The sequence below is a fragment of the Oreochromis aureus genome, linkage group 23 (assembly GCF_013358895.1).
Source record: "Oreochromis aureus strain Israel breed Guangdong linkage group 23, ZZ_aureus, whole genome shotgun sequence".
Taxonomy (NCBI): domain Eukaryota; kingdom Metazoa; phylum Chordata; class Actinopteri; order Cichliformes; family Cichlidae; genus Oreochromis; species Oreochromis aureus.
The window spans coordinates 28,490,586-28,516,611 of NC_052963.1; the positions used below are offsets into that span (position 1 = coordinate 28,490,586).

The 26,026-nt window shown below is 39.6% G+C and overlaps 1 protein-coding gene across 1 annotated transcript; it reads left to right on the plus strand.

The window, feature by feature from the left end:
* Positions 1–3,788: 3,788 nt before the first annotated feature.
* On the plus strand, positions 3,789–24,901 carry LOC120436298 (interphotoreceptor matrix proteoglycan 2-like). The gene is made up of 15 exons (XM_039607062.1): positions 3,789–4,667; positions 4,765–4,923; positions 8,280–8,338; positions 8,487–8,507; positions 10,297–10,550; positions 10,742–10,803; positions 11,079–11,307; positions 11,582–14,265; positions 14,356–14,575; positions 16,674–16,884; positions 17,826–18,014; positions 18,099–18,333; positions 18,983–19,062; positions 19,803–19,858; positions 22,010–24,901. The coding sequence occupies exons 1-14, from the start codon at positions 3,789–3,791 to the stop codon at positions 19,834–19,836; spliced, it is 5,316 nt and encodes a 1,771-aa protein (XP_039462996.1). The 3' UTR covers positions 19,837–19,858; positions 22,010–24,901.
* Positions 24,902–26,026: the final 1,125 nt, after the last annotated feature.

Consider the following 26,026-nt stretch of genomic DNA (forward strand, 5'->3'; position numbering starts at 1 on the left):
GAAATAATTCCCATCATGGTAATCAGTTCACCTGGCAATATTTGTCTTTTGGGCTCTGTGCTCTGGTCAGTATAAGCCAGTTATTCAAAACGTCCTCAACTTTGACCAATTTTTTTTTTCAAGAACACAAAGTACATTAAGATATGTTTGGTAGTAACTTAGTAACTTGGCAGACAGAGCCTTTTACTCTGGTCAGAAAGCTCAGCTTTGTCCAGAAACACGTTTTGGACTAAAACCAATCACGGCTCACTGTAGCCTCAACATGTAGCTACAGGTGTACACAAGGAGCACCATTGCTGATTACTTGATTTATGCATTCCCAAAGATACATCTCAGCAAACTTGTACAGAGAAGGGTGTTATCATTATCTATTGTACCCTAATAAATTGTGGGTCAAGGAAGTTGATAAACCCACCAGGACACCAGGACTTTGGTTTAAAACTGATAAACTAAAAAAGAAAATACTGATTTGAGAAGCCCCTGTGCATGCCACAAACTTCTAGTTTAGGGATGTTTTGCCATCTTTGGCATTGCCCTAACAAATATTCACAAATGGGCTTTACAACTAGCTGAAGGGATCTAAGGACTGGATGTGCATACAGATTAGTGCCTCACTGGTGACTCTTTTACAAGCCACGGAAAGTCTTTGTTGACCCCCCAGTTGGTGGCACAAAGTGTCAGCAGCCGCAGTCCCTCACCTTACAACCAAATCTGTCTTATGTGAAGTAGGAGTGGGTGTAGGAGGCTGATTCCCGTCACACGCTCCGCTCTCAGAATAGATCTGTAAGCCTATTTACGGGCAAGTGTCTGGTCAATGGATGGAGACTGAGTAGAGGACTGGGAGCAGAAATGTGGACGTGACAGAGTTACTGCAGGACAACTATCAGGGTTAGTGAGATCACAGCTACAGAAGGTTCATTTTGACCCTGTTTTTGTAGACTTTCATGTCATCATCAGTACGATTTCTGTCAAAGTGCATCAGCTATGAGGTCTTCCCAATTACACCAAACAGAAAGAAAACTGCAGAATGTTTTCATGACACTCTTGGTTCATGAAGTCTGTGATTTTCATGATAGTCCCCAGATCTCAATGAGATTCTCAACAGAACCTCTGCTGTCAGAAGTCATGATTTGCAGCCTTTTTTTAGCAGATCATTTTAAGGATTAGTTACTTGTTGGCAGACCTAGAAGTTATTTTATCCACAAGGAAAACATGGCAGACTTCCAGTGGAACTTTAGGTCACAGGTTAGCATTGTTAAGTAACATTCTTCAGCCCTGCAGTCAATGCCAATTACAAGCAGGAACAAAGAGGTGAAGGGCACACCTTGTTTTATGAAGCTGAAAACTGCAGTAGAGGATAAACTAAGTATTTCTTAAAAACTGGTGCTCTTTTCTTCAGTTCTTTTAAGCATTTTACACTTACCCTCATTGTTACAAAGAACCCATTTATGATATCTGATAAGTTGAATATATATACAAAAATGTTTTGGTGTTGTTATTTGTTGTATTCAACGTTAAACTGTATCAACAATAAGGTGAGCATCATTTAAAAATTCTGCAAAAGAATTTGGTTGTAATGCTTAAAATGCTACCTTTTCTTTGTCCTCCTCTTTCAAGTTTTCTCTTTTTTTGCAACTATAGGAGAGAGTGACATCATCATTGGATCAGAGACAATCACAATCAAGCAAGATGATTTTACTTTAGGTCTTGAGGTCACTTCCTGGATTCCTCCGGCCTCTGTGACTAAAGGTCCACATCAAGAGTCTACGGCACATATTAACACTGAGGTTTTAAGTGTTGGGGGCCTGCTTGAGGATACTGTGGAGGTGGCAACAGAGGCTGATTACGCTGTTACACATAAGCCTTTAGATTGGATCGATCAGGAAATTGGGGAAGACAAAACTATCCCTGAAATATCAGATAAGGAGGAGGCTGTAGTTGAAGATGACAAAATCATTGGGCTCATCCCTGAAAATGTGATCATATTTGACTCTGAGGTCATTCAGGAAGTTACCCCAAAAGGTGAGAAGCCTCCGTTAGAGGTTGTGGCCCATGAAGCACCCACAGAAGAAACTGTTGTGGTTCTTCCGAAGCCCACCACAGCATCAGAAACGATCACATTGAAGGAATTAGGGCAGAAGGTACATCCGAAGGTGACCTCTGAGGCTCCTTCAGAAGTCATGATACAGCACATCCCAAAGACAACCACAGAAGATGCTGTTGAGACAGAAATTGAAGAAATTCCAGACAAATCTCTGGATACCCATGACAAAACCTTCACGGAGGATTTTGTAGAGAAACCCTCACAGGATTTACAAGAGCCAATTGATGAAGCAATACCACTTCCAATTCCTGAAGAACCTGAAGACAAAATACATACACTTCCAGTAGAACATCCTTCAAAGGCAGTTGTAGAGGTGAGCCAAGAAGTAACCAAAGTCATCACAGAAGCAACAGAAACTATATTACTGATAACAGACACAGAAGAAACTGAAATATTCAATAATGTGACTCCAAAACAAGGATCTGCCTCAAATGTAAAAACAGAAGTCCCCTCCCAGGCCTCTATTCTGACAACAACACATAAGATAGAAGTAACAGTTGTTGAATACACTCCAAAGGACAAACCAACACTAATGGCTGAGGTTACTTCTAAGCCTATTCTAATATTAGAACATGACAAAGGTGAAAAATATAGTGTCACCGAGGAACTGCCAACAATACAGATAACTTCATCCAAGGAACACAGCAAAGAAGAAATACCAGTGGTGTCAAAAGAGGAGGCAAAAGCAGAAGTCAAACAAGAAGAAGTTGTTCTGAAAGATAAGACTAAACAAATAACAAAGACTGGTGTAGAAGGGCCAAAAGATACAGTTGCTGAAGAAGTTGCAGTTCAAACAGTAACAGTCACAGCAACAGAAGCGGAAGCAGCAGCAAAAGAACTACACAAAGACGCAGAAGGGGCAACAGTTTTAGTGGAGAGTACATTAAAAACCTCAGACGATGTCACAACAGACAAAACAGAGGAAGAAAGAGCTGAGGTAGTTGTGGAAATACCTTTTGAAGAGGAAAAATATGTAACACAGATAGAAGGGAAAATATTGGAAGCTACAGGAGAACCAGTTAAAGATGAAGATGATACAACTGATGACTTTAGAGAAACTGTAGAGGAGGAAGGAAGAAAGGAAGAAACTATAGAACAACCAAAACTTTTAGTAGAAACTTTACATGAACCTGAACCTCTTGAACCTGTGGAAGAAATTGTAGATATAGTAGAACCTTCAGAAATTACTACAAAGGATGTCAAACCCGTAGAAGAAACCACAAAGGAGACTGAGCCCACAATAGAACCAGCAGAAGAAGTAGAACTTGTAGAAGTCATCAGAGAACAGACTAAACCTCTGGAAGAATTGGCACAAGAACTGGAACCTGTTAAAGAAACCACAGAAAAGACAGAACCAGCAGAAAAACCAGTGACAGAGGCCAAACCCGTAGAAGACACTCATGAGAAGTCACCACAACCCAAGAGAGAACCGACAAGAAAAACAGAACTAAGTGAAGAAATTACAGGGAAACCTGAACTCAAAAACGATCCAGTTCAAGAAGCAGAAGGATCAGTACTTAAAGCAGCACCCAAAGAAGAACCAAGAGAAGAAGAACTCATAAAAGATACTACAGAAAAAACACAACCCACAACAGAACCAGCCCAAATTGAATCTATAAAAGAAACTGGTGAAAAAAATGAACCAACAAGACAATCTATAGAACAATCAAAACCCAAAATAATAATGGAGGATGATAAACCTGATCTTGTTTTAACATCTGTCAATAAAACTCAAGAAGCAGCTGAAGGGGAAACATTTGAGGACAGAGAAGAAGCTGCCTCTGAGAGTTTAGATGAGATAACGGAGAAAGAAGCTGGATTTGAAGATCCAGAAACAGATGAAACTTCATCAGAAGTTACAGAGACCCCTTCAGAATCTGATGAGGAAATCACTCATGTGCTTGTTGTTGTTCCAGAAGACACAGAGACATCTGCACCTGAGGTAACAGTGGAACCTCCAGGTGAATCTGAAGTGGAAATTCTCCTGGAAACCATCAAAAATAGCACTACAAAAGTTACTAAATCTGAAGTTCCAGAGCCTAAATTATTCCCTGAAGCTGAGGAAGAAATCTCAAAGGCTCCACTTGAAACATCTCCAAAAGCTGTCACTGATGCCCAACCAGGCACAATTTCAGAGGTAGAAACCCCTGAGGAGGTCACCCCAGAGTCTCCTAAAGAGCTTCCCAGTAAGGAAGATGGCGCCTCAGATGAGGGCAGTATCCAGGTAGCTTCAGAAGATGCTGATCAAGAATCAGTTGAGGGTGACTCCCCAACTGAAGAAGTAGATGAAATCTTAACAGAGACTCCACTGGAAGTGGCACCTGAGTCAGTTGATTCCATCACCCTAGAAACAGTTGTGGATTTCACTGACGAGAGAACACAAAGTACTACACTGGGTACCACTGAGGAGTCTACCCCTACTTCCTATTTGGAGATGACGACCAAGTATGTGGTCGAATACAATAATGGCAACTTTCCCGATCTTATAGAGAGGGTTTATGACGTAAATGGCAACTTTTTTGGAAACAATGGCTTCAAGTTGGAGGATGAGGAGGAGAACTTGGTAAGAAGATATGTTTAATCAGTTGACTTGAGCTAATCCCTTCATACATGACGTTCCGGTACCAACCCCATACCTGTATGCCTACCTTCAAATTTAGATTGGTAATGAGATAGACACGTTACTTCTGCCACCGAGGCCCCTGAAGGATGAGGTGGTAGAGTTGAGCATGAAACTCAAAGAGGAAACCTACAACGATGCTCTGAGAGACCCAAGCAGCTTTGAGTATCAGCAGCTGGCCAGACACTTCAAACGCAGGGTGAGTCAACTATATTTTCAATCTGCTCTATATATGAAGGGATCTGTGCAGACGTGCCATGTAAAGTGCGCTTTTTAAGATGCTTTACCACTATGATATGTTGGGTTGAATATACTTGACTTTCTGAGATATCAACATACCTGCTGTAGTCATTACCTGAACAGTGGCTTGTATACAGCATTTAGAGTATGCTCACGGGTATTTTTCTACAGAATTTTATATGCTTGACTGCAAATTCTTGGCATTAGATAACAGCCAAAAATGACAAATGAAAAAGAGTAGAAAAAGGAGTGTGATTCTTTTTTCATTCATATAAACCAAGAATATTAATACAAATATTAATGACTCAACAAATCTGAAGAAGAACATTAGAATCTGTGGTCAATCTTTCATCACATCAGTGCAGCTACTTTAATTGAGTTTATTTCAGTGAGTGAAATGGATTTGAAAACTCTTTTTAAGGCTTAATATTAGGTCTGGTGGTGCTGCAATGTTTGTGTTTTTTGGAGTAGGAAGTGAAAATGTCAAAGTGAGAGTGGAGTCCCAAATTACTGGCAAATGCTAGCTAGTTTTCTCAGCAAGCTGACACAAATACTTGTGCATTTCTGTTAATTAACATCCAAACAAAATCCTAAAATTTCGCTCACCAAAAGAGACTTCTTGGATGGCCTATTAGTACAATTAAGCATAGAACAGCCATATTAGTACTCAGACAATTACATTTAAAATGCTCCAAAAAGCTCAACAGCACCAGCACAGTCTATCTTAGGGAATCGATTTGCTGACACGAAGCCTGGAAGACAGCTAGCAGCTCCAGCTCAATATGTCATCATCTATCTGCCAGTCAACGAGGTCATGCCTCTAATAATACAAACCTTAAGTCTTAATACAATTTAAACAGATGAGTTATAAAATTCATCCCCTGTATAGATGTTATGAAGGGGGAAATTGGGGGGTGTTGTATCAGGCTGTAAACATGTTTATTTCTGCTGTAAAGTTGGATATTCTAACACTGAATCACTGCTGGAGCCAGCCTCGAGTACACATTAGAACGGGGGGTGGGGGAACACCAGGCCTCAAGGACCGGTGTCCTGCAAGTTTTAGATGTGTCCTTGATCCAAAACACCTGATTTAAATGGCTAAATTACCTCCTTAACATGTCTTTAAGTTCTCCAGAGGCCTGGTAATGAGCTAATCATTTGATTCAGGTGTGTTGACCCAGGGTAATATCTTAAATCTGCAGGACACCGGCCCTTGAGGCCTGGAGTTCCCCGCCCTTGCATTAGAGGAACTGCAATCTTTGTTACTTGGTGTTGGTTTATCTAACCCTTTACACATGGGTCAGGTCACTGTACCTGGGGCTATAGGCACCAGGAGACCTGTTTAATGTAACTGTAGTTTTTGTCTGTTGAACACAAAGTTGTTCAAAGCAAATGCAAACATATGAAAGTAGCAGTTTAGAGTCTAGGGGCCTTAAAAAGAGGAGCATTTCCTTCTCAGTGATTGTTGTTTGTACTCTGTGAGTGACTTTATGTTGGAAACAGCAGGGATTTTCTGGAAATGATTTTTATCTCAGAATGTTTTTAACTTTGTTTCTCCTTGTTTTGGATCTGTGCTTCCTGCTGACACCTCTTCTTCCCTCCTTCCTTCTCTTTAACTACTTTTTCTGACGTCCACCATACTTACTCATCACCAAACTGACTTGCTTGTGGTTTCCCACAAACTGCAGACTCAGGAGTTTGGCTAGGTCTTTAAAGGCTTTTGCCTGTTTTTCACGCATTAGGATTCTTCACGCTTTTGAGCTCAGTTTCCTCCCAGCTGCCAGCAATCGGCTATACGAGCTGGTGAGGCAGATACAGAGCTGGAAAACTGCAGAGGACATACAGTACAGTATACGAGCAGTGAGTCACCACGAGCTGCTGGAAAAAAAGCTGCTCTGCCAGGAAAGCAGAGCGCCGGTGAGTTCCCGAACCGCCGGGAGGCTTTCAGGCTCCGCTCCACGTTAGTGACGCGGGAAGGCAGTTTATGGTTTGAGTGTCGGGGTCAGGCTTGTTAATGAGGGAGTATGAAGTGGATAATAGAAACAGCAGGAGCTCTGCTGCAGCAGAGAAACACACAAGAAGAAGAAGCAGAAGCAGAGTGCAAATGCAAAAATGCTGGTTTTTATCCAGATAAGTATGACTTTAACTGGGCATCAAGAAACCGAATGGCCAACCATTTATCAGTTTATGTCTTTCCATGATGGTTTTACAAAGTAGGAAGACTTCCAACTTGAAGAGCTAATACGTGTTTAAAAATGCACACAGTGGTCACTCTCTGAGAAGACTGTATAAACCTCCAGCTTTATGAACATTAGCAGGTCTTCAGAGTACGTCTCACCATCAGCAGATCATTTTTCTTGATAATTTAAAGCAGAAAAAGGGCTGACATGAACAATACTTAAATGGAAAAAGACTTACTTCCACTGTTACAACTTAAAGCCATATATTTATATAGTCAATTATTCACAGTGTATTAAATCTTTACAGATTGCAGTCATGTTTCCTTCTCTGACAGTTTGAGTCCGCTCATCCTTCTTTGCAGCTTTTAGCTGCACGCATTTCACAGCCAAAAGTAATTTAAAGAGATTTTTTTCATCTCAACTATGAGACTGTCTGACAAATGAGAAGTCCACCTCCTCTCCAGAAATATTCATCAGTTCTTTAGCAGTTTTCTGACAGTTCCGAGCAAAACAACATCAGCTCTGCCTCCAATATCTTGCCCTGACTGCTCAGTCCATAACACACTGAAGCCCATGGGTTAAGGTTCGTTCAACCAGGCACTCAATCCTAAGCTACTAACCCTGGCCTGGGACTAGAGTAAGGTGCTTGGTAACTTTGTCCTAGGCAGGGTAACTTGGCTTTTGCTGTTGTAGTTTATCATAGAGATATTCACTCTTAGTCTAACCTCACACCTAGGGCCAATCTGCCTTGTGAAACTATAAACTTGGCTCTTGTGACCACTCGGATGAGCAATCCCCTTTAACATGATGATTTGGTGCTGAACGCTTCCTGGATAAGGTGTTTCAGGCCTGTCCTACTAGGAACAGAACCTGGATTAGACCTAGAGTGCACTGAGGTCAGTCGTTTTGCACGACATCCTAAAAATGGACATCCCCTAATATAGTCATTTGAGAAACAGAAGCCCCACGCACTTGTTGTTCAACCAATAAAAAAAATCTATGATCTCATAAAAGGGCTAAACTTTTATTTTTATACACATATGTTATAAGTTGCTAACTTGGCCTTACAAAAGCCTGGTTTAACACTGATGTTAGAGGTTTTCACTCATGTTTTGTTCCTTTCTTCGACTAACAGATTGAAGACGCCTTTCATAGAGTGCCGGGCTTCAAGACTGTTTACATTGTGGAATTCAGGTACAATTCAGCTGGCATACAGTACAAAAAGAGCACCTATCAAGCCCTCATGTAAAATTAGTTTTGCTAAAGAAAAGATACACATTTTAAAATAAGTCATTGACTGTTGTTTTAGTTATATTATCTTGTGTTTTGCCTGTTTTTTCAGACCCCAGAAGGATCTGGAGCGGTAAGTTGGACAAATGTTAGTTTTTCCATTATCCCCTGATTTTATATATTCGCCACCTTATACAGACAATACAGTGAAGTAACTTCTCAAAGCTCAGGTGGAGATAAGCTTACCCTGTAGATTATGAGTCCAAATGTCATGCTCTCCTCGTCATGATGTCTTCACAACCCCTTTGACCTACCCTTTGCAGTAAATAACGCCTCTGCTGCAGCTCTGCTCTACTTGCCACTTAATGTCTTTACCAACAGTCAATCACCTCTTAAGTGGGATAAGTCGTTGGGTAGCTTCAGGCCACCTGTAGACCCTGTAGTGTTACCGTTAAAGGTTTATGACGGGCTCACTGTTATTCTGTCCGGGAAACCCCACCTCAGGTTAGTCTGTCTTTGTGAGCTCTTAAAGCTACCTGAACTCTGAGAGCTGCAGGAGGAGGAAAACAGTCAGGCTGTAAAATCATCAGGTTCCAGAAATGATCTGAAAGCACAGGATGGTGTTTAGAAACATGTACAACACCATATATAAGATGAGCAAATGTCAGATTGTAAGATGTTTTCATGTCAGCTGTGATTTAAAGAAACAAACTGCTGAAACAACATCATCAGGCATCAGTAAAAAGTTCCTACTATTGCTGTGTGATTTAGAATAGAATAGAATAGAAGAGAATGCCTTTATTTTCACTATACGGGTGTACAATGAGATACAGAGCATCTTCTACTCAGTGCAAACATGCTGGGGGTGAGGGGTGGGCACAGTTCTGCAGCACTTTAATATACATATGGACAGTATTAACAGAGGGAAAAAATATATATAAAAATATATTACTATTACTGAAGGCTACTCGCCATACCAATATCAACTAGATTTTTAAATCTTAATATAAAATGAGTAACAGTAGTGTGGACATTAGGTAAGGCTGCACTTTTTGCAGCAATTTTTACATTTTTTTCTCATATAGAAAAATATTCCGCGCGTATATAAAACAGGTCCTCGGCTCCGAACTGTAGTAAAGGCACCTCTGGCCAATACATCGGGTTCTGTGTCGGGCTCGTAGCCAAAAACTAGCTTTACTTTGTTGTCTGGGTCAACTTTGCTAACGAGAGACAGAGAGAGGGGTTGAAAGGCTGCTCCAACAGAACTTGTTTCGGAGGAAAACACGAACACAGTGTACAGTCGAGTCTTAATAGCTTATTTACAACATTCTTTAGGGCTATGCCTGTAAAACTCTGCCTATTGCCTTCATATTAAATAATTTTTTGAACAATAATTTAAAAAAATATTTCGTCACGTCATTATGTGGGCCACAAGTAGAGGTGACATGGGCCGCAAGATTGAGACACAGGCATTAGAGCCTCTTAATGCGTGTTTTGTTTGGGTTTCCACCGGCGTGGAATTACCAAAAATAGAGAGGGGACAGCCTAACATATGAAACACGAAAAGACCGCCGTGTAATCCTTTTATTTCAACAAAGTAACTGTATTCTGAATACCACCCTTTTAAATGGTAACTGTAACGGAATACAGTTACTCAAATTTTGTATTTTAAATACGTAACGCGTACGTACGTACGTACATGTATTCCGTTACTCCCCAACACTGCATGTTACTGCACATCTCTGGTCTTGATAATATAAATGGTTTTGGATAAAATTGGGTTAGTGTAGAAAAGACATTTTGATGATATCAAGATAATTTCCCAATATTGCCTGATAATTCCCTACCAAACTAACCTGATGAGATTCAGGTTCTTGTAGTATCGTGAAACAAGCTGACCAGTCCTGTTTTTGTCCTCTTAGGGGTTTGGTGGTCCTTGTGCACTATGCCATCACTCTGGAGGTGGATGGGAGTGGGATTGCCAACGACACCTTGGATTTCATCTCTCTGCAGAACAACCTTGTGGAGAAGAACTACCCTGGTTCCGCTGAGCAGCCCACTGTTGTCTACACCATCACGGACTTCCGCAACTACATCACTGAGGCTCTGCACAAAGACAACTTCATGACCAACAATAGCCTGGAGACACAGGGTGACCCACTGCAGCTGGAGAATGGTTAATATTATTATTGAGAAATAAATAATAAGGTTTTAACAACTCAAATAAAACCAAAAACTATTTAATGCTCAGTTCAAAACAAAACTGAGTGCAAATCCATTTTACTCTTTTTCATGATGAATGATAACAAATGAATATATTCCATCAGACAAATCTTCAACTCTAACTGATCCTGTTTCTTTCTGCAGCAGAGAACTTGTTGCCTCCTGTGAAACCAACAAGTCAACCAGTTGACACCTTTGACAACATGGTGAGTCGAACTGAAACATACTTAAAATTATTGGTACATGTTCTACATATGTTAATTTCCACTTTATAAGGTAGTATCCACTACCTTATAAAGTACAAGCATCCAGCTGTAGTTACTGTTGTTAAAAAATTAAAGTAAACATGAGACGAGTGTGCATTTATACAGTTCCGCTAACTCTCTCACATGAAACATATGGAAAATCACAGTTCTTGGAAACTAGTAAAATATATACAATTTTATGTTGATGACACTCTTTAAATGATTTCTGTTTCAAGGACAATGTCCTCGCTGCAGAGAAGCCTCCCGATGCACCGATGCACGAGGCGGATGACAATGATGTTTTCTCAAAGAAGGAGGACTTCCTGTTCGATCCTTTCAGCCAGTGGAAAGCTCCACAGCTTGATAGGACAAGCGATAATGATGTGTTTTTGCTCGATGAGAGTACAGCGTCTCCACTGAACCCTGAATTTCCACAGAAGACCTTCGATCTGGAGACTCGAAACAGTAAATTCTTACTTACTGTACAGAAAAGTGAATTTTAAATAGAACTATAGTGTGAACACACTTGTTTATACTTCTTTCAAAAATTCTAAGGCTTACATATACATGTGTATATATATATATATATATATATATATATGTGTGTGTGTATATATATATATATTTATATACACACATACACACACATATATATATATCTATATAGATATATATATTTATATATATTACAAAACTATATAATAAACCTGTTCTGTTCTTGATTTTCTCGTTTCTACAGGTGATGGAAAAATTGAAGATGAGGGATTCCTCTTGAGTAACGCTCCCCCTGCCAGTGACAAAACCAACCGAGAGAATGATGCTGTCAGTCCTGAAATTTCTTCTGCAGCCAGACAACCCCCTCCTGTAAACCAGCAGACAATACCTGGGCTCACTCAGAATGATGGCTCTGGCTCTGGGTCCTCTGGAGACGGCCAGGAAGCTGATCTCTGGACCTGGCAGACTTCAGTGACATTTGGTGACAATGAAGGTGGAAGCCTGGACATGCTCCCACCGCCTGATCTGGAGGAGACTGAAGAGGAGGACATTGATTTAGGCGAGGTTGCTGTTGAACCATTAACTACTAAGAAATCTGTTTTGGTTGACATGGGAGTAGAATTTATTTTAAAAGCAACAGCAGTTCCTATTTTTGAAGAAGTATTGTCAGAAGGACATATTGAAAAACCTTTTCTGGATGAGGTCCTGGTGACTCCGCACATAAGCACAGATCCCCGATACTCAACCACAACTCACGCACCTGTTTTTTCACCCAAAGAAACTCTGGCTGTTGAGTTTTCTGTACAAACAGTGGAAGCATCTGGCATGTATGATGACTACTCCTTGACTGAGCCTCAAACCCCTGTGGGAGTAGTTACAGATTCTCCTGAACCTGAGGCTTGGACTAGGGAGGAAGCTGTTTTTCCTGGACCATTGGATTTGGCTATGGGGCTTCACGAAACCACTGAAGAGGTGGAAGTACCTAGTGAAACAGCAATAGAGCTTCCAATGGTTACGACTGAATCTAAATATGCAGAAAATGGACCTGGGAAGGTAGATGTTCAAGTTACAATTGTATCTCGACCACCTAAAGTACCTGATAGGGACAGCCCTGCTACCCCACACACAGTCACAGGCAGTAATTTCAGCATTGATGCCATCACTGATGCACCATCAATATTTGAAGTTCTTACAGAAAAACCTGAACTGCTACAGGCAGGAATGAAAGCCCACGATCAGGTTGAAATTTTGGAAGAACAGCATATCGGGACAACAACAACAGCACCAGCAAATAAAGTACAAGACGAGGACCTGATTGAAGATGAGGTGATGATCGCCATTACAACATCTACTACTCCAGTCCCAACTTCATCTGTAAGGCCAGATCACTACAGTAGCATTGCACTCTCACCAGAGAAGGACTCACCATTCACTCGAGTGTCAGATTCAGTGCCAGATGATGACGATCTGATTCATCATGAGCAACTAAACAATGAAGAGCTTACTGTATCCTCAATAAGCACACAGTCTCCAGATGGGTTAGACCATCTGGTTCACCATGAACCAGCAGTGTTTCACCATGAACACACAAGGTATGAAGATATTACTAACACTTCAGTAATCACACCACCTTCAGATGGTCCGCAATCAAAACCAGCAGTGATTTATCATGAACACCATGAAAATCGTCCTGAAGCTCCATCAAGCACTCCTCCTCCATATGGTCCTCAGTCAAAACCAGCAGTGGCTCACCATGAGCAAACAAAGCATAAGGATCTTAATGAAGCACCAGTAAGCACAGCACCTGTAGATGGTCCTCAGTCAAAACCAACAGTTGTTTACCATGAACACCATGAAGAGCTTCCTGAAGCTCCAAGAAGCACTCCTTCTCTAGATGGTTCTCAGTCAAAACCAGCAGTGATTCATTATGAGCACCATGAAGATGTTCCTGAAGCTCCAGTGAGGGTTCCATCTTCAGAAGGTCCTCAGTCAAAACCGCCAGTGATTCATTTTGAGAACCATGAAGATGTTCCTGAAGCTCCAGTAAGCACTCCTTCTCCAGATGGTCCTCAGTCAAAACCAGCAGTGATTCATTATGAGCACCATGAAGATGTTCCTGAAGCTCCAGTAAGCACTCCTTCTCCAGATGGTCCTCAGTCAAAACCAGCAGTGATTCATTATGAGCACCATGAAGATGTTCCTGAAGCTCCAGTGAGGGTTCCATCTTCAGAAGGTCCTCAGTCAAAACCGCCAGTGATTTATTTTGAGAACCATGAAGATGTTCCTGAAGCTCCAGTGAGGGCTCTGTCTTCTGATAGTACTCAGTCAAAACCAGCAGTGATTCATCATCAGCACCACGAAGATGTTCCTGAAGCTCCAGTAAGCACTCCATCTTTATATGGTCATCAGTCAAAACCAGCAGTGGTTCACCATGAGCATCTGAACCATGAAGATCTTAATGAAGCTTCAAAAAACACACCACCTCCAAAAGTTCCTCAGTCAAAACCAGCTGTGGCTTTCAGTGAGGACACAAGACATGAAGATCTTAGTGAAACCCCAGTACACACTCTATTTTCTGATCCACAGTCAAAGCCAGCAGTCGTTGTTCCTTCCTCTGTGCAGAAAGTTGATGACCGCACTCCTGTGACTGAACTCCAACCTTTCGAACATGGTGTCTCTGATGTGCCCAGCATCGCTGTCAGCTTTGATGTCTTCCAGTATGGCGGGGTGTCGAGTGAAGGGGAAAGCAGTGGCTTCTCCAGTGGAGCTCAGGCCTCTGATTTGGATGCCATTGCATTACCAACCCGACCTGGCAGGGCGTTAACAATTTTCTTCAGCTTGAGGGTGACCAACATGGTGTTCTCAATGGACCTGTTCAACAAGAGCTCCCCGGAATACAAGGCTCTGGAGCAGCGTTTCCTCCAGCTGGTGAGGATTCAAAGAATCATGACTCAGTGAATAGGAACCTTCCAGATTCATTTGCCATGCTACTAACACATCTTTATCTTCACCTCATAGCTGGTCCCATACCTGGAGTCAAACCTGAACAACTTCCAGAACCTGGAGATCCTTAACTTTAGAAATGGCAGCATTGTGGTAAACAGTAGGATGAGGTTTGGTAAACCAGTACATAGAGGAGTCACCAATGTTGTCTATTTAATCTTGGAAGACTTTGCCAACACTGCCTATCAGACCATGAACCTCGCCATTGACAAGTACTCACTTGATGTTGAGTCAGGTAGGATTCAGTTCAAATCAGTTCACCCCCACCCCACCCCCACCTCCACCCCCAAGAGTAAGCACTTTGAGAGAGTGGGAAGGAAAAACTCCCTTTTAACAGGAAGAAACCTTTGGGAGAACCAGACTCATGCAGAATTACATCTAATGCTCTAATGAAGCTGCTAATTTTGCCAATTGTGGGTCTCTAAAACTGACACTGAGGTGTCATCTTTATTCTGAAAATACATTCATTAAATTAGATTAATGAATGAAGATTAAGATTAGGTGTTAGGGACAAACCAGGACACATTTGTCTTCTATATGTGGCGACTTAGCCACAATGTACAATATTAATTTAAAATTTTATGCAGTTGATTCATGGCTTTATGCATCTAAGGCTTGATTTTCAGGATAAACAGAAACGATCCCTTCAATACCTATATGAATATATAAATACCTTCGAAATCTGAACACAGAACTTTATTTTCCAGTCATGTACTGATAGTTTTTCTTTTTCCAGTAAGTTATTTTTAATGTAGAATAAAATGGAATACACTCAGATGTATTTATTGTTGTGGAGAAATGAAATCAAAGCTACTGTTTACTTGTGCACTTATTGCCATGATGCTCCTCAGACTGTTAAATCCTAAGTTTGTATGTGCAGCGTCTCAGCAGCTCTGACAGGCTTCAGCTGTCAGGACTGTGATCTAATACCTGAGATAATCTGTCTGGCAGGAACGTGATCAGTAGCAGCACACACTGACTCACCCTGATGGGACATCATCATGGCCGCTGCTTAGAGCTGCTCCTTTGAGCCTAGACTGGTTTTTATAGTTGCAGTAACTGCAGGTCTTTGAGTGTAGACAGTGAGGATTCTTATCTGGGTTTTGAAAGGAGTGTAAAGACGTATGTGTTAAATGAAGCTCTTAAACAGGTGTAACAGGGAAAAAAGGAGGGAGAAATCATTTTACTTGTTAAATTCAGATTAACACTGTGGTTCACTTTTAATTTTTTCGGTCTGTCTACTATGTTGCTAAAATAACTGTCCTGTTTTCCTGAAAAGTTTCATTTTTCTTTTTCTTTAATTAGCACCAGGACATTTTTGCAGAATTATAACAGTCCACGAGAATATAAAATGTCTCTAATCCTATGAGGAAAACAGTAGTTTGACTGGTCCGAAAATAAGAAATTGGTGTAAGTGTAAAATAGTGGAATTTGGCAAAAAAAAAAAAAACCCAAAACAACAAAAAAAACTCTGAGTGGAACAATCACTTAATACATCATTAACAATTTGCCACCAAGAGGTCCAGAAAGAATTTTTTTTGTTGCTGTTAAAATGTTTCAAGACTTACATGTAACCCAATCTGCCAGTCAAGTGACATACATGTTTACAGCAGAGTTTAGGATTTATCTGCAGAAGAATGAGATTTTATTTACTGCTATTGGAGGAATTACTCCATCTTCCCTCCACCTCTGCTGCTGAGCTGTAGAGCTGTAATCTGTCTGAGCCAATCAGAGGAGCTCCTCACTGCCTGATCACCCTAAGCTATAGCAGTGAGTCACTGCATCAGGACTCACTGTGTACATATAATCAGTTTACTCCTCTCATCTTCACTGTACTCTCGAGGCAGGTTTTCCATTGCACAAGCACATGTCAACCTTATTGGGTCATACAAAGGTTAGTTAGGTTAGTTGTTCTTGAACTCTTAAGGATTTTCCCAAGATACAAACACTCGGGAATCTTGCTACTGGTCTGGTGTCTCCATGGGAAATATTTAAATTCATTGATTCTCATTGATTGTTGTGTTAAAAAAAAGACTTGAAAAAGTCTAAGAAAAGCATCTAAGATTTTCCAGCACTTTCTAGGGTATGCTGAAGTACATAAACATAAACTGATTTATCCTTGTGCTGCTTTTGTCTTTATTAAGACCATGCCAACAAACATTTTGTCTTTTGAGTGCTGACCAGATGCAGACTGCTGAGGCCTGGAGTTTATTAGAGCTCTTTGAACCCTGACCTCTGTTTATGTGGGATGGCATCTGCTTCTCTTTCTTATGGTTTCATATGACACTGTGTCTTCTACTTGCTCCTTTCATTTTCCACTGTTTGTTCCTCAGGTGACCGGGCTGATCCCTGTAAGTTCCAGGCATGTAACAAGTTTTCCAGGTGTATAGTAAATCAGTGGTCAAGTGAGGCTGAGTGTGTGTGCAACGCTGGATATCTGAGTGTGGATGGCCTGCCATGTCAGAGCATCTGTGAGGTGCAACATGATTTTTGTCTTAATGATGGAAAATGTGACATCATCCCTGGCAAGGGTGCCATCTGCAGGTAAGAGAAAATTAAATATCGCTGTTCTTGTTTCACAATATTTCTGTATTTTATGCCTATTTGATTTCATTCTTCTGTATATTACCACATATTTGAAGACTATTTAATTAGTTTACAATGTACAAATATACTGCAATATCTCTGCATGCACCAATTTGAAGACTTTAAAATAAAGAGAAAACAGTCAGCTTTCTTCAAATAAAATGCATCTTACTAAGCAGTAAATGTCCTGTAGATACAGATGTAGAGTACTTTTTTCCCCAGCAAAAGTAGGAAGATCCTTTGCAGGTACAGAAGATAGAAATTAGCTGGTAGTGAATTCTGGTACAAGGTATCTTTATGAGATGAAGTCAGTATTTTTATGCACGGTCTCTAACAATTAAAGCTAAATGTTAAAAGAGCGCACTACCTCCAAAATAAAAGCTGCTTATATTACTTTGAAATTTTTTTCTTATCAACAAAATTGCATTTTTAAGTTTTAAGTTTTTTTCATTTGCATTATATATTTCTAAAATTAAATTGTCCTTTGTGGCCATTGTGAATATGTGATTAATGTTACAACAAAATACAAGGCACTTTCTATGATCTGTCTCAGTTGTTCTTAAACATAAATACCTTTTTCATCTGCAAACAGTTACATATCACTTTGGAGAATATAAATATTATAACACAAAATGTTCCTAGGTTGAAGGATACCTGTGAAGAATTTAGATGTTCAGCTGTATACGGAATGAAAATTATAGCAAAATTAAAACATAAAGTTGCATTGTCTGCATACATGTGAATATTGACTTATGTGTAGATGAATGCTAGGCCAGTTCTATAAATATTAAATAAAAGAGGGCTGAAAAAGCCTGAAAGGATACCATTAGACCATTTCAGTATAATCTTTGGTGTTTTTACTACAAATTTGTACTACAAATTTGTAATTTTTGCTGCAGGTGTCGTGTTGGAGAAAATTGGTGGTATCGTGGTGAACACTGTGAAGAGTATGTTTCCGAGCCATTGGTGGTGGGCATCGCCATTGCCTCAGTGGCTGGTTTCCTGATGGTGGCTGCTGGGATTATCTTTTTCCTGGCTAGGTCGTTACGAGAGCAGTATGATGGGGAGGACACAGAGGACCCCTTACGGTACAACAATATCATTGGAGTTAAAAAATTAAATCAGAAAAAATAAATTTCTAAAAAGCTTTTTGAACTTCCGTTGTCCTCCAGGCGAGGTGACAGTTTGCCAACACTTGAACGTGCCACCAAGTTCAACCCGATGTTTGAGAGTGACCCTGTTACTGCCCAGTACTACCGCCGCTACAATGATGACGTGCCCCAGTACTACCATCGGTGTGATCGCGGGCTCCCTCACTTCAGCAGCTCTGCCAGTGTAGGCGATTCCAAAGACCTCAGCAGTGAAGAGATAAAAAACATCTATCAAAACACCACACTCAGTAAAGAGGTAAGAAAGAGGCAAAATTTCTGCTGCGTAAAGCTGGGTGTCATCTGTAAACAGGGGGAATTTGTTGCATTTGCAAAAAAATATGGGCCCAAAACTGAGCCTTGTGGAACACCATGAACATGCCCTCAAATAGTGAAAAAAAAACCTGGTAGTTTAAATAAACAAGCTGATTGTCGGATATTGAGTGGAAAAATATGAATTTCTATTTAGTTTTACGGTTTTGAAAAATGTATTATGTAATGTAGATTTGGTAACTACTGAGCATGTTGTATCAAGAACAGTAAGGGTGCTGATTTTATAACATCAGCAATGTTTAGAAAAGGAAACTTTTCACGAGGACCCAGTTTATGGGTTTGATTTTTATAGTTCTGGATCACAGGGCAGCTGGTAAAGGAAGTGACTTTCAACTCCTACACAAAGCTTTACTTCAAGTAAAATGAATTTGACACCTCAGACAGAGCTGACCGACTGTTGTGACATTTTTCTGGATCAGAGGTTTTCAGTCTCAGCAGGAGGTCTGTACTACGCAGACGGGTATTTTTACATGCAGGAACTCCTCCTCGTCCTCCTTCTCCCCCTCCTCTTTCTCCTCTAGACCGACTCTCACACAAACATGTTTTCTCTGTGCTGACCTCTAACCTCTCTGCAGGAGATTCAAGAACGCCTGAGGATAATCGAGCTGTGTGCAAGAGATCAACACTTCGCAGAATTTGTGCGACAGACTCAAATGTAAGCTTTTTAATTGCTGTTTGTAGAGTGAGCATAAGCTGAAGGTGTGAACATCCAATGTAAAAAGAGCTAAAGAAATAATCTTCAAGTTTGCTGCATTTTCTGATTAATCCTAGTATGACTAACGTGGAGCGAGGAATTTAATGATTTCTGAAATGCTAATGCAACCAGAAAAAACTGAATGTTTCAATATAACTTAGAAATGCTTGGTAGATAAATGTTAAAATGAAAAATACAATGAATGAAAGCCAAACTCAAACAAATCATATTCAAACACCATGCCACTGGTAATAGGTTTACCCTTTAGGTTTGTGTGGTTAAGTTGATGATTTTAAACTTTCATCGTGAAGTGTATGAAAAATATCTTTTGTACTCCAGGAAAATAAAACCCAGTGAAACTTCCTCAGCGGTTACACTAACGGCCTGTGCAGAAGCTTCAGACCAAACAAACTGATTTAAACTCAGCCTAATCTCCATCATGATGAGAGTTTAGTTGAGGAAAAACATTGGAAACATTTAAAAATAGCGGGAATGGTCTGGCGAGTAGCTTTAAACTACACTCTGACCTCAGATGTGCAGAAACATACAAACAATAATCCTCCTTCCTCTCTCTGCTCGCCTGTTTATGTTTCGGTTAAATTTGGGGTTTTTTCGTGGTTTGGAAGTCGCCTGTTTGGACCTCGTCAGTAAGCAGCCAAAACCAGCAAACTAATCCAATTTTCTCTTGTTTGGTGGAGCAGATTCCTGGAGAGGAGAGGGAGCTCCACCACATAACCATCCAGGAGCCTCTGACCAGGTACCAACAAACCCACCCACCTATATTTATTTACCGTACACTGGAAAAAGTGACATAATTAAAGCTACAGGACAGCAGAGATAGTAATTATCTGAAACATATCCCCATCCTCTAAGGTAAATACATGGCAAAGTTAGATAATTTCTGAGGATGAAGAGCGTAGTCACAGTTCCATTATGCCTACTGATAGTTACACCTCAGTGTTTGCATTTAACTGTATATTGAATGCAATTTTTGAACCACAGACAAATCTACACCACGTGCGATTCCTTCCGTTTGTTCTGATATGTGGTTGATCTTGGCTTATATTCAGACACTATACCCAGACCCTGCCTGGAGCATTGTTCTAATTTTCCTCCTCTTATGACACAGAAATCTTTCGCTCTTTTTTTTTTTTTTTTTATAAAGGTTTGTAGATTTCTAGGACTTGGTTTTGATCTCCGACCCTGGGCTGCTGCTGCCGTTTCCAATTTGTTCACTGATTTGTAACAAAACAGGCAAACTGTGAACATGTCTGAAAGCAAAAGTGGAATAAAGTCAAATTGTTTTGGAAAGTCTGAAAAATTTTGGGTCCAGTAGGAAAATGTTGGGTAAGCTGATTTCATCTGTACAGGTCATGTACAGATGAAATAAATGAAGATGACCATGCCTTAGGGAAATATGCAATTTGTTATTTTACTTTTGGCCCAGAACATATTAAAGTTATGTGACGATTATATGATGAATATGAAGATTAATATAGACTCAAAGTTCAGACATAAACCATCAAGCAGGTGCATCCTTTTTTCCTCTACAGTCCTTTATTTTCAGGGTCTCAAATAAAACTAAGGCTACATTGTTGATTCGTAACCCTTTCTGGAGAATCCTTTGCAGACAATGAATTCACGGACTAAACAAGTTACCTCCTCTTTGCTTCACTTTTTGTTCATTCATGGCTCTTTTTGGCTTTGGTTTTGTCTTCAACAGTGAAATTTAGCTCCATCGGCTTCAGGTCTAATTGTTCAGTATTCTACTATTTCCCTACATTTGGATTAATGTGAACAGATAGCATATTTTTTCTTCTGCCTCATAACATATCAACAATAAACGGCAGCGCCACTTGAAGCCATTAATGTCCATGCATTATCTTCCATCTGTAATGTGTTCCAGCTCGTGTTGTCCCTTTCAGGTCATGATTTGTTCCAAGTTACCTCCAGCTTTTCCTGCTAGAGGTTGATCTCTGATTCATTTTTCCAAAGAACGCAGTTCCTGAGCTGTATGCTTCTGACCAGACAAGAATCCTCTGGATTTTCCCTGTGAAGTCATCTTTTTATATTAAGCGATTTTTCTGTATTGATGTATCTACTTCCTGGAGAGTGTTGGTCACTTGCCTGGATCTTGTGAAGGGATTTTCCATGGAGATGGACTCGTCATCCTCTGTTGTCTTTTGTGAAGGTCCAGGTTTTAATGTTGGTGAACTTACCAGTGTGTTGTTTTGTGTCTGAATGAACACATTTGTGATTCATGCTTGCCCAATGTTCCCACTGTTTTCTCTGATGGATTTATTTTGTTTGGAATCTGAGAACATACTGTTTTGCTGCACAGATACAGCTTCCAAATTCCTCACTTGGAACCATCTCCACATCTTCAACCTGCTTAAATGAAGAAGAAGTCATATTATTTAATTTCTCCAGCTTTTTGTTGTTTTGCTCAACTGCATTTGAGTGTCTGAAAACAGTGGACTATGTATACAAATTCATTTAATTCTTCAATGGTTCTTGCTTTATTTCTATTAAACCCCTCAAAAAGTGAACTCTTACAAGAACTTTAATATTCTTTTGTAAATAGCTAAAATAATAAAAGTTGTCTCAGAGTCGAACTATACATAGAACCAAATGTATCGCCTGACCTCCCAATCTTGACCAAAGAATAAGCATTTGATGGAAATATAGAGAACAATTCTCACCATGTATTTCCTTAAGAGTAAGACTTTATCTAGAGTGGCTGAAAGGGATTAGCATCACTGCAAACATCTCAGCTTGGGAGATGTTTAACTCCTCAGATTTTCTCCTTAGATTTGCTGACATTCCTGCACTATAAAAACTTGGTTTAGTTATTTATGTGACGAAAAACTTTTTATTGACCTGCGTAAATGTCCTAATTTCTCTACAGAAACCTGCCTTCGTCTGTGTGTTGAGGAAGGGAGGAATAGCTCGCTGCCTTGCTGCTTCCCATTCTCTCCAGTAGAGGTGAAGGTGACCAAATGCTCAACAATCTGGGAGTTTATTTTCTAAGAACAGTGTTTTCCTCCTGAGGGGCCCTGAAATTAACTTGGGATCCTTGAGGTCGCCTCTTCTCTTACCTTGAAACTTCAACTTTTCCTGTAATTACTGTGTTGCTTATTTATTCTGTACAAAGACTTCAATAACTGCTTTTTAACCTCTCAACAGTTTCACAGCCGCATACCTCTGTCTTACACTTTCACCTTAGCTTAAATTCAAGGGTTTCTGATAATATCCCAACTTGCCTGTCACTGCTGTCATATTAAAAAGCCCGTCTGAAGTATAGTTTTTAATTTTTGCACCAGTAACATTATTTTAATATCTGTCTTTTGGTATTAATTTCTGTTTTTCCGACGTGGTTTTTCAGGACAGCTGTGACTTGCAACGCTCATCCCCATCAGTGCCTTTGCTGCTCTGGTAGCTTTTTCTGGGATATGATGTGTAGAATCTCAGAGCCCTTGTTTTAAATATATACGTCACCATAAAACCAATGCTTGAATCAGCAAAATTCCTTTTTTTCTTTTTCTGCTTCATGTTCACCCAATCAGACACTTTGCAAATGGGAATGTTTACATTTGTTAGTCAGTGCTTGCTGGAACATTAACTGATGTATAGAACATGCATAGCCAGTCAGTGTGTTGTATATCTTTGTGAAGTTCAAGAAAGTTATCTTTCTCCAAAAAGTTATTCTCTTGTTCAGAGAAGGCACCGTCATGTTCTGACAAGTCATAAGTCACTGCAGGTACTGTCTTCTTCCAGACTATCTATTCTTGAGGGTAAGTAGCAGACAGGTGCTGCTAATGAAATGCATTTTAGTCAATGATCCTTAGTGAGTGTGACCTCTATAAAAGCAAAAGTTTGGGCATTTTACTCGTCTTGGGCATTCAGATGTGTGTTAACATAATGCCACAATCTTTAGAGGAGTGGACATCTCAGCAAATCGTTTTAGAGAGAAGAAAGACTCTTCTCTCTAAAACGATTATGGCAGCACAGCTTAGGTTTGGAAAGTTGCATCTCAACAAACAACAAGACTCCTGGAACAATGTCCTTTGGACCGACGAGACCAAAGTGGAAATGTTTACTCATTATGCACTGCATCATGTTTGGAGAAAACCAATCATAGCACCTCAGCACAAACACCTCATACCAACTGTCAACACAGTGGTGGAAGGGTGTTGATTTGGGCTTGTTTTGCCGACACTTGACATGGGCACCTTGCAGTCATTGAGGCGACCACGAACTTGTCTGCCTGCCAAAGTATTCTAAAGTCAAATCATCTGTCCAACAGTTAAATTGGATCATGCAGCAAGACAATGATCTCAAATGCAGCAAATCTCCAACAGAATGGCTGAAAAAGAAAAGAATGAAGGTGTTGCAATGATCCAGTCAAAGTCCATACCTCAACCTGTTTGAAATCCTGTTGCAGGGCTTTAAGAGAGCTGTGCATAAATAAATGCCCCCAAAACTCAATGAACTGAAGCACCATCAAAAAAAAGGAGTGGGTCAAAATTCTTACACAATGATGGGACATGATAATGTCAAACAGAAAAAGATTACTTTAAGTTCCATCCATACATCTTGTAGAATCCCCCTCTAGAAACCAGTAAATCACTGGGTTCACTTGGTTTTTCATAAAACTACACTGCTGTGAAAACTTTCTTCTTCTCATGACTGTAAGTACCTCTCCTTTTCTCAAGAAATTAATCTTCTTCTTATTGTGTTGGCACAAGTTACTATCTCATTCCAACACATTATTGTTTTCTACCAAGGTGTTAAGTTTCTGATAAATATAGTACTTTTTGTTTGGTTAAGGCAGTATCTTACTATCTTGCTTGAACAAATTCCTATCGTGTTTCAAGTAATTATTACTGTTCTGCCAATGTAAAACATTCATTTTACAGGTTACAAGTTACTGTGTTATTCAGACAGGTGACTGACTTGTTCTGAGAAGGTGTTGTTGGTCAAATCAGGTATTTTTTTTGTACTGGCAAGTTACTAACTTTCCCCAAGAAGTTATGGTTTTGACGAGGTATTATAATGTTTGCACAAGATATTAACTTACATGAAAGCAATCACTTATAAAAATTCATGACTTCCCGTTTTATGAACCAGGTGCTAAGAGAGAGACAAATTATTATGACTGATGAAATAAATAGAATAGAAGTTCTCATCTGCAAAACAGCCTCTTAAAATCTATCTTTATTTTTTCTCTTTTTAAGTACTTGAATTTTCTGTTTGTTGCTATGAACTAAACGATTTGTACTAAGTGTAGTTGATAGTACATCCACTGATATTTGTTTTCATATATGTTTAGGCTTGGTGTATGTTTGCCACTTTAGAGCGCTTAAATCCAAGACAACTGTTTCAAAATGTCACTTAGTGACTCAAATGGCTTCTCAACCCCCCAAAGCAAAGTTGATGGATCATTTTCTGTTGGTTTGCATGCAGGTCTCGGGCTCTCTGTTTTCCTCCATGTTTTGTTTTGTATTGTGTTTTCTATGTGGTATGTACAACCAGCAGAGGAGGGCAATATTCTGACCAAAACCGAGTGTTTCAAATGTAAAATGTAAATTTCTGATAAAAAAAAAAATTATCCTACTCCAAGTTTCTGTTTTAGTGTTTTTCCATAAATTTGCCACTTTTATATATACTTTTAATATATAAAAGGATATCATATACTTTAATATTTTCTTTCTTTCTATCCAAATATTAAACCTATCTGGCCACTCTGACAGTTTCTTTATACTATTTCTTTTTTTCAGTGATTTAAAATAACCCTAACAAGCCATAATTTTTCACCCAATAATAGCGTGAAGAGAAAAAAAAATATTCAGACATGATGTGTAATTGTGAGCTAGTACAGTCACATTTTTCTAAAATAAAATGATTTTTTTTACAGAATCATTTGTCTCACAGGGTTTTTTCTTCTTCTAATGAGAACGAATGAAATATACCACTAATATTTTCAAAATTTCTGTGGTAAAAGAATATAAACTGTAAATTAAATATGTTATGCTTCAACTTACACTTCCTAAATACTGATAAACATAAGAGTTAACAGTGACTGACAGTCTGATGAAACAAAGTCTGGATGTTTCCAGTCGTTTTCATTTACAAGGTTTCTTGTAATAACCCCTTGACTGCTGTCAGATGGAGGAATGTGACCGAGGTTAGCAAATACACAAGGTGTCAGTCAAACTCATTATCACAACAACTTACTGACAGCAAAGGTGAATAAAAGCTATAACAACAATAAGATTTCAGGTTCATTGTCTATGTGTTTCTCCCAGTTTTAAATGTGATGATTCCTCTATTAGGCTTTCTTTCTCTGTTTTCATTCTTAAAATTTCTTTGCGTAAATAGTTCTTTGATCCTTATATATACTACTACTACCACTATTACTACTAGCATACATTTTATGTTACATTTTTAAAATATTTTGTTGTTTTTTGTTGAAATGTTCTTATTTTATTTTCAGTATATGGAAAATATCTTTATTTGAATCTCTGAAAAATGCCAAACAGTCCCAAAGAGCTGTTAGCTGAAAACTTAACCTAGAACTGGGCTGAAAATCAGTTTACAACAGTGAGTTTCTACAGCCATCTGTAAAACACAGTGGAGGCTCTGTCATAGCTTGGAGCTGCATTTCAACAAGTGGTGTTGGAAATCTTGTTTGTAATTATGAATGAAGAAAAATATCATCAGATTTTGATCCATCATACAATCCCATCTGGAAAGCATCTGAAAATCTTCATTCATTTTTCAGCATGGGAAGACTCCCAAACGCACTGTCAGTGCTGTAAAATCATGGGACATGGAGTGACCTCCCCAGAGCCCGGACCTTAACATTACTGAAGCAGTGTATGACATCTCACTTTAGCCAACATCCAAAGAACAGCCTAGATTG